This window comes from Cucurbita moschata, unplaced genomic scaffold, assembly GCF_002738365.1.
Source record: "Cucurbita moschata cultivar Rifu unplaced genomic scaffold, Cmos_1.0 Cmo_Scf00014, whole genome shotgun sequence".
NCBI lineage: Eukaryota > Viridiplantae > Streptophyta > Magnoliopsida > Cucurbitales > Cucurbitaceae > Cucurbita > Cucurbita moschata.
In genome coordinates, this window is record NW_019268530.1 from 2,024,163 (window position 1) to 2,032,901 (window position 8,739).

The window sequence follows — 8,739 nt, forward strand, 5'->3', positions numbered from 1 at the left end:
TGTTGGGTTAAGTCCTACAACGAGTGCAACCCTCGTGTTTAGTTGTCAACCGTTGAGGTTGGAACCTTGAGCAGATTGCCGGTGATAAGTCGGAGGAAGGTGAGGATGACGTCAAGTCATCATGCCCCTTATGCCCTGGGCGACACGTGCTACAATGGCCGAGACAAAGGGTCGTGATCCCGCGAGGGTGAGCTAACTCCAAAAACTCGAAAAGTTGTCTAGTGAACTTGAAATTTGAACTAATCCTGGATTGGGTGGAATGTTTTTTTTTTAAATTTCTTTATAATTTTAAAAACGTTTTCAAAATTTTTTAAACCAAAAACTAATATCACTAGACAGATCGTTATTCGGTATGCCACGTAAGCACCACGCGGCAATCTGACTGTAATTTTGAAGCTTTGATTTGTTTTATTATTTAAATTCGTTACGCAAAAACACATCACCAATTTGCAAATACAAAATGGAACCTGACAGCTTTCGAATGTGCCATTCAAGCAAAAATCCAAGGTGGATCAGACCACTGATCTTGAAAAAAACGCGTTCATTTTTCAATTCTGAATCTCAAAATCGGCTTCGATCCCTTCGCTTCTCATCTCCTACGGCCGTCCATGGCGGCTACGGCTGACCGGCTCCGCCCTGTCGTGACGTTTGCCGGCCAGGGGATTCGGTTTGATCAGGATTCGGCGGAGACTCCCCCTCTGCTCTCTAGGATGTTGTCTTATCCGATTGGGATTATTCACCACCAGTTGAGCCGCCGTCTCGGTGCCGGGAAGCCACAACCACCGCGGCGTCAGCAGTCTTTTAGTCGAGATTTTGGTCATGCTGCTGCGGAGACCGTTCTTGTTACTCGGTTGAGCTTCACTCTCCTTCGATCTCTTGGGTAATGTGGAAATGGATTCTCTCTGCCTCTCTCTTAACACTTGTACGCATTGCGAACTCATGCACATATGCCGATTATTTGGATTTCGAAAACCTGAATGTGAATTCGCAGCTGGTTTTGAAGTCCTACAAAGATGTCAATTCTTATTTCTATTCCTGTTTTATTTACTCTTTGTTCCCTGAGGAAAGGAAATGGAAAGGATCTGTAGTTCGTAGCTTGAAATTTTACGCCGTCTGCTCTGAGGGAATACTTTAATCATGAAATCCCTTATTTTATTAATTTCGTTTGTTCGAACTTGAGAATCTGCAAAAATTTTAATTAATCATGGAATCTCTACATCATATTAGTTTTGCTCTTTCAGTGAGCTCTTCCTCTCGCTATATCATGATCCCTTCTTTTCATTCAGGGTAGGGTACCGGTGGATCGTAAGGTTAACTGCACTTGCAGTGTATGCCATTCTTCTTATGCCCGGTTTTCTTCAAGGTATTTGTTGCATAGCTTATTCGCTTTGAACATTTCTTCTTTTTCCTGTAAATGATTCTTGGGATTTTGTTGTCCCTGGAAGAAATAGTAAAATTAAATTTGGGGTGGAGTTTTTATTGCACAAGTTGCAAATTAAAGCACTCTTTGAAGCCTCTGCTCAAATTAGTCTTGCTTTCCTCCCGAGCCTCTTGAAATTCTTTAGAGGCCGTGCCTTCCTCGCTAACTTCTTAATAACACTCTTCTGGGCTATCATTTTTGTACTTTGAGTAAACTCACTCGAACAATGGTCATGTTTTATAATACTTAGCCTAATGAAGCTTTTACTGTATGAATACTCTAGTTAGGGACCTCTAAGCAAGGGGGTCTAGGTTTACATTGTTTAAATTTTCTGTAAAGTAGCATTTTGTGTACTTCTGTCCATGGATATGCGAGCACACAATCTGTAATATTTGCCTTCATTTTCAACATTTTCAAGACATTCTGAAATAAGGAATTATTGTGCCCTCGTATTGGTGTTGCCATCTCAATTTACTGAAATTTTGATCAAAATATTATTGTTGGAAAAGTTCCCGCATGAATGCTTGTACTGGATAAATGGGCGTATCTGATTTCCTTTCATTTACAACAGTTATGTATGATTATTTCTTCTCAAGTCAGATTCGGAGGAATATTATTTATGGAAATCAACCAAGAAATTGGTAGGTGTTCTCTTTGGACAGGTAATTGTTATGTTTGTTTTTTCACTCTGACCCTTATCTAAACCATTTTTCTTCTTCTTTTGAGTAATGTTTCAGCTTGGATTTGTATTTACCTACAAATACTGATGAAAAAAAGCCAGTTGTGATATTTGTTAGTGGCGGAGCTTGGATTATTGGGTGAGTGATCCGACATTGATGGCATTTTGCTTGTCCATCCTGAAAAGGATTTTGGTATTGGCTTCATTCAGCTCTTAAAAACCTCTTCTTCATAAGCTATAAAATTTTATACTACAATACATTAGTCCATATTATTATTAATCAATCAAGAAATCGTGATGATATCTAGTCAAGATCCTTAGGAGTTCTATTCCTTTCCAACCACATGTTGCCCATGAGGACTATAGTTGCAATAACCATAAGATTTCTTTTTGCGTGTTAATGGCAACTCTTATGAATTATGACGAACTAAAATGGCCAAATCACCTTCATGTACCAACTTAACAAGTTGATTTGTGTAACTATCTATTCATGGAAGTTTCTTTTGCTTCTTAATGGCAATACAATTGTGACGGTTATTTTCTAATGTTTATTAATGATTCAGGAATAAAGCATGGGGAGCTCTTTTAGGAATGCAGTTGGCAGAGAGAGATGTCATTGTAGCCTCAATTGACTATAGGTAATGCATTATGTTCAAGCATTATCATGGTGAACTTAGTGAGGCTACTTTAGTTCAAAGAAGGAAGAAAACTTACTAGTCCTGCAAATTGTTCTCTGTTAGACTCTTTTTACTAGTCCTGTAAGAAACTTGTCTGAATACCATGTGTCAATCTAAGACACTCTGATGTTTGTGGTCATGGGTAGGATACTTGTTAGCCCAATAGATATATATATCAAATCTAGTCTTTGAGTCTGACACTTGCTAATCACGTACCAAACATTTGTTAAGCATAATAAGTGGGCATAGATAATAATATATGACAAGAATAATAAATTTTGAGTGTTGTGATTCATCAAACTCTATTTTAATAAACGTGTCCTCGCCATATCATATCCATAGCTTCAGTGCCTTGTGTCTGTATGCATGCTTCCAAGATATCAAATGATCAATTTGAATCAGTCAACTCTGTGGTCAGAAGTATATGCATCTACTAGAGTTTGTCTCTTAATCTGAGAACTTTCTACTTGCAGAAATTTCCCTCAGGGTACCATTAGTGACATGGTGACAGATGTTTCTCAAGGGATCTCATTTGTCTGCAAGAATATAGCAGACTATGGAGGAGATCCGGACAGGTGACTGGATAATTTCTTCATTTTCTCATGCCCGCCATATGTTCACTATCTTATTACTTTATTTTTCCCTCTCTGAATAGAATCTTTCTAATGGGACAATCAGCTGGTGCACATATTTCCGTTTGTGCCCTCTTGGAGCAAGCAATCAAAGAAGCTGGAAAAGGAGAGAGCGTAGATTGGAGTGTTTCCCAAATGAAAGCTTATTTTGGTTTATCTGGAGGGTAAATTTCTACCCGTTTTTCATTCTTATGGAATATAAGGGATTCCCAGGAATTATGTGATTCGGCTACAATTGAATAGCATGCTTTCCCGTCGTTGTTAAACTTTTTTATTCTTTTCAAAAGACCACCTTAGATGAAGTACTTTTTATTTTACTCTCGTGCTTAAAAGGTGCTAGACAGACTAGATGAACAAGATAAGAGACGAACAAGGAAGAGAAAATGTTGAACCATAACAATGTCCTTACTTTTCCTAGATTTGTGCAATAAAAAGGCTGGTTTTTGCTAATTAATGGTCCTAATACTGAATTTAACCTCTCAACCTCTCATCTCTGGAGCTCTAACAACAAATCCCTCCCCTTTGGGCTTCGATAAATTCTATGATCATGTTTTTTTATTGGCTCTTGGCTGGTGTAAATGCTTTTACTTCACTTTCACAGAGTATGGCTTAAGGGACCCCATGAAAAACTGAAAGGACTTTCTATGACCTGTTGGTTGGTCCTTTTTCATGTCAATGGTCTATATGTCCTGCAACTCCTCTCAAATTCATTGTTATCTATATGAGGAGTCAAGGCAAATGCCTTGCATTCTATACATTTTAAAAGTTGAGGACCATACATTTTAGGATTGAATTTCACAAACAGATCATTAGTTAAAATGTAATCATAGTATTCTTGCTCGAAAGTAGTTGAAACATCTTTAATTGACCATTGATTTTCATATTCATTTCATTACTAATGCTTCTATCATAGGCTGCCCTTTCCCATTTAGAAAATCCTAGTTATGATTACAATGCAATTTTCTTTCTTGTCTGGCTCATGCATAAGGACCCTGTACTGAAGTTCCCTTTTCTGAATTCTGTGGCAGTTATAACTTGTCAAAACTAGTTGAGCACTTCGATAGTCGGGGTCTATATCGTTCTCTCTTTTTGAGGTAGGTCCTAAATGTCATGTTTCTCTTCATTAATTGACTGATTGATGTCAACTTAAATTCCTCTCCAATTTATGTTACTGTGTGTCTGTAGCATAATGGAAGGTGAAGAATCTTTGGCCCAATTTTCCCCTGAAATAAGAATCCAAGATCCTAGCATCAGAGATGCTGTATCCAGCTTACCTCCTTTCGTTCTTTTTCATGGTACTGGTGATTACTCAATCCCATCGGATGCCAGGTTAGTGCGTTTCTCTTATTGAATTGATATTTAGATGAATGCTCATCAATTATTCTCATGTCACCTTTCTTTACACTTAAGTTACCTATTATCTCAAATTATGGAATGGTGAAGTGTTGCAATCTTTAATTTTGCATAATGTATGTTTAGTGGTGTACAATATGTACTTGGAATGGAAAGAAAAAACTCGTGCTAGGCCTTCTATTTATCTGGACTTCACAGTTTTTCTGAAATCAAATAATAGATGCTCGCTAACAAGCTCCTGCTCTCATACTAGTATATAAATTATGTATAGCTATGAAATCAGTAAAAATTAAAAAGGTCCAATTATGCTCCACATGAGCTGCTCCCAATTTCAAGAATCACTTGGGCATCAAAAATAGAATCCTATTCTCATGGTCGGATGCTAATTTCAAATTTGCAGTAAAACTTTTGTGGAGACACTCCGAAATGTAGGGGCACAAGCTAACTTATTTCTCTACGAGGGAAAAACTCATACAGATTTGTTCCTTCAGGTAAGCCGACCTTCAATGCTCTGTTGTATCTTTTGTTTCATGTTCTACTTGGGAAGATGAGAGATCGCAGCTGGCATCACTAAACAAAGTCATTTTGTGAAACTTCTGATGATATTTTGCAGGATCCTTTTCGGGGAGGCAGTTATGAACTTTTTGATCAACTAGTTGCCATATTACATGCCGGCGACGAGGAAGCTCTTGCAAAGGATTCCATGGCACCGCCAAAACCGCGTCTTGTTCCAGAGATTTTGATAAGATTGGCACGAATGGTTAGCCCTTTCTGAAGCCCTCCTCATTTCTTTATGCTTTTCACAAACAAATGACATCAAAATATTACCATTCTGTTCGCCATGTGTTATTGACTATATGTATAATCGTAGTATGCTTTGGAAGCTCCTGAATCCAGTCTGCAATTGTAGTTGCAGCAGAGCATTCAAAACTTCTATTCCTTTAATTGTGTAGCATTATTATTGGTGTTTGTAGCGCTCTTGTTGGTTTAGAAGTAGCAAGCCTAAGATTACCCATTGATTATGTTGTATTATTGTTTGAATACTTCATACCAATTCGTTTATTCAATTTCGAATGTGCAATGTTCTAGTACAAGACCTTCACCTAGAGGTTGTCATCATCGAGAGTTAACTAGGTCATCATCATCTTCCTGACTCGTACTACACTAAGATGATCTAAAAGGTTTCAAGGGCGGGCAAACCATAAGAGTATGTAATTAATCTACAATTGGCTCATAAATTGACCAAGTTTCAAAGCATTTCATTACATTTTAGTTTTGTAGACATTCATCCATCTTTATTTCAATACATTTCATTTTCAAACTATATTTCTTTAGAAAAAAAAGTACAAGCTTAAAGAAGAGAAGTACAATCTTTAATTTTGCTGATGCATTTCATGATCATACCTGGAGAACATAGATATAAGAACCATTCCCTATGTTTCTATATATATAACATATATATAGCGTCTGCCCATTTGAGTTGATTGAATGAACTCAACTAGGTATTGTATCAGACCAGAGGCTCCACTCCTCTTCCATATATATATTAATATCAAACACCGCACCTCTACATGCTTTTGTTCTTGTCTGGTTTTTTTTTTCTTTTGCAGCTTTCCTCATTCTGTTTCTCCACATAACATTCTCTCTCTCCTTTATTTTTCCTTTTCTCTCTCTAGATTGTTTCATTTCATGATACCTTTGCATGTCTACATGCTGTGTTCTTGTCTGGTTTTTTTTCCACGTTTTCGTCTTCTTTTTAGAGTAGGCTAATGTAATTTTACAGAGACATCATATGAAAGGTATATATATGGGATGGATTTGACCATTGTCAGAATCGGTGGATTTGCTTTTGGCAGTAAAATTTTCTGTTTGTTTTCTGGGAATCGGTGAAAGAAAACACAGTGTGTAACATTGGTCATCTCATCCCAATTGGGTTTTCTGTACCGCTAAAATTAAAAAACTTTTGTCTTTTTTAATCGATGGATTACTTCAATTTAATCACTATTGTTTATAAGTTTTTAGTGGTTTTCTTTTTCTTTTCTTTTGTTTGTTTCTTTCTAAAATTCAGTTGAGATTTGACATTGTTTTTGAGAAGTGGGAAAAAGGGTTAATAGTAACTGCAGCGGAGTAGCCGGCTGGGTAAGCGGTTGGCCGAATATGTCTTCAGCGGGCGGCGGGTATGGGTCACAGGGGTGGGTCTGGTCTGGTCTGGGTGTGGGGGCCTGGTGGGTTCAAGTTGCAGTCTTCGGGAATGGATCAATTCCAGACGTAAGGCAGCAGACTTCTCAGATTGTGAGTCAAATCGTCGGATGTCGCCGGCCGGCAGACCGGTTTATTAAAATAGGATTTGCCGATTTGGGAGGGAGGAACTCGAACTAGAAACCCTAGAAGAGACTGAAAGATGAAGAAGGTCTGGGTTTCTGCCACGTGGCAGATAGGATGAAATGCACGGTCATGATGTAGCAATTTTTTTCCACCCTTCTCCTTTTTTTTTTCTTTAATTAAATTTTAGTCATTTATAATTAAAAAAAATTATAATTTAGTCGAAATATAAAAAATACTTAGAGATCCGACGTTGGAGAGGGGAACAAATGTGTTTTAAAACTTGTAGACATTTTTTAGTAAACACGTTTTAAAACTAGAAAACTGTTAAGACTAACAAGGATATGTAATAGACTGAAGCATATAATATTTTAAGTGATGATAAGATCTTATTGTGTTCAAAGTCATGAAATCAACGATACACTTGGGCTCTTATGGGTTAAGACTTTATTGTATTCAAGTCATGAAATCAACAATTATGTACTGAGTTCATAAGTCGCTCGCACTATTCAGCTACAACAAACGATGAGGACCTACAAACAAAGTTCATTAGATACGATACGGAACGACAAACAAAGTTCATTAGTAACTCAAGAAATTAAATAATAAAATAAAAGAGGAGGCTTAGTTGCAAGTCATTTCATAGAGGTAGGGGGTTAAATTGGTAAGTAGATGGGGCCTGGGTGTGGGTTCTAAGGGCTTTTTGGCAAAGGGAATACGGATGTTTGATCGGCCACACAATCAAAACCATTGTCCACATTACCCCTACCCTTCCCCCCTCCCTTCCCCCCTCCCTACTCTCTGTTCCATTCAAATCACTCTTTTCTTTCTCTTCTTCTTTTCATTCCATTAATGATTCTCACTTATTGTTAACTATATATATCCATCATTAATCCCATAATCCTCTACTAATCACCTTTCATCTCTCTCTTATATACCTTAACACACTCTTCACATCCTTTCATTCAAACCCTCTTCTTTACCCACCAAATACATCATCTATTTGGAATGTTCTTTACCCACCAAATTTTGTTTAAGCTTCTAACTCAATTCATTCTTATGCTCAACCTTGCTAGATTTATGTGTTCTCATACGAGCTTTCATTATACGATAACAAGAATTAGATTTCGTGATATGTCACGATTAAGTAGAGAAACAATGTGAGATCCCGGGGAATGAAACATTCTTTTATAAGGGTGTGGAAACCTCCCCCTAACAGAAGCGTTTCAAAATCCGAAATATTCTTTATAAGGGTGTGGAAACCTCTCCCTAACAGAAGCGTTTTAAAATCGTGAGACTAATGACAATACGTAACAGAAGTGCACAACGGCTAGTGGTGGGCTTGGACTATTTTTTTTTTTTTCCTTTAACTATACTTGCTTTTGATTAACAAAAACCCTTTGTCGATCGTGAACATGTCTAGATATCAAAGATTCAAAAAGATTAGGTCAAAGGAAAGAACAAAACAATGATTCTAATTGAATCACTATCATTTCTAAACACTTGATCCAATAAACTTTTGTTCTAACAGCTGAACTAACTCTTAGTGCATAAACACTGTCAAACTACAAACAAAAATGGGACGCTATGTTGCTAATGTTTCATGTCAACCATTTTTTTTTTTTTTTTTTTTTTTTTTTTTTTTTTTTTTTTTTT

General features: G+C 37.1%; 1 protein-coding gene across 1 annotated transcript; it reads left to right on the plus strand.

The window, feature by feature from the left end:
* Positions 1 to 466: 466 nt before the first annotated feature.
* LOC111452817 (isoprenylcysteine alpha-carbonyl methylesterase ICME-like) lies at positions 467 to 5,855 on the plus strand. The gene is made up of 11 exons (XM_023093719.1): positions 467 to 880; positions 1,287 to 1,363; positions 1,992 to 2,061; positions 2,158 to 2,238; positions 2,663 to 2,737; positions 3,250 to 3,351; positions 3,432 to 3,572; positions 4,437 to 4,502; positions 4,594 to 4,737; positions 5,162 to 5,252; positions 5,375 to 5,855. The coding sequence occupies exons 1-11, from the start codon at positions 609 to 611 to the stop codon at positions 5,534 to 5,536; spliced, it is 1,281 nt and encodes a 426-aa protein (XP_022949487.1). The 5' UTR covers positions 467 to 608; the 3' UTR covers positions 5,537 to 5,855.
* Positions 5,856 to 8,739: the final 2,884 nt, after the last annotated feature.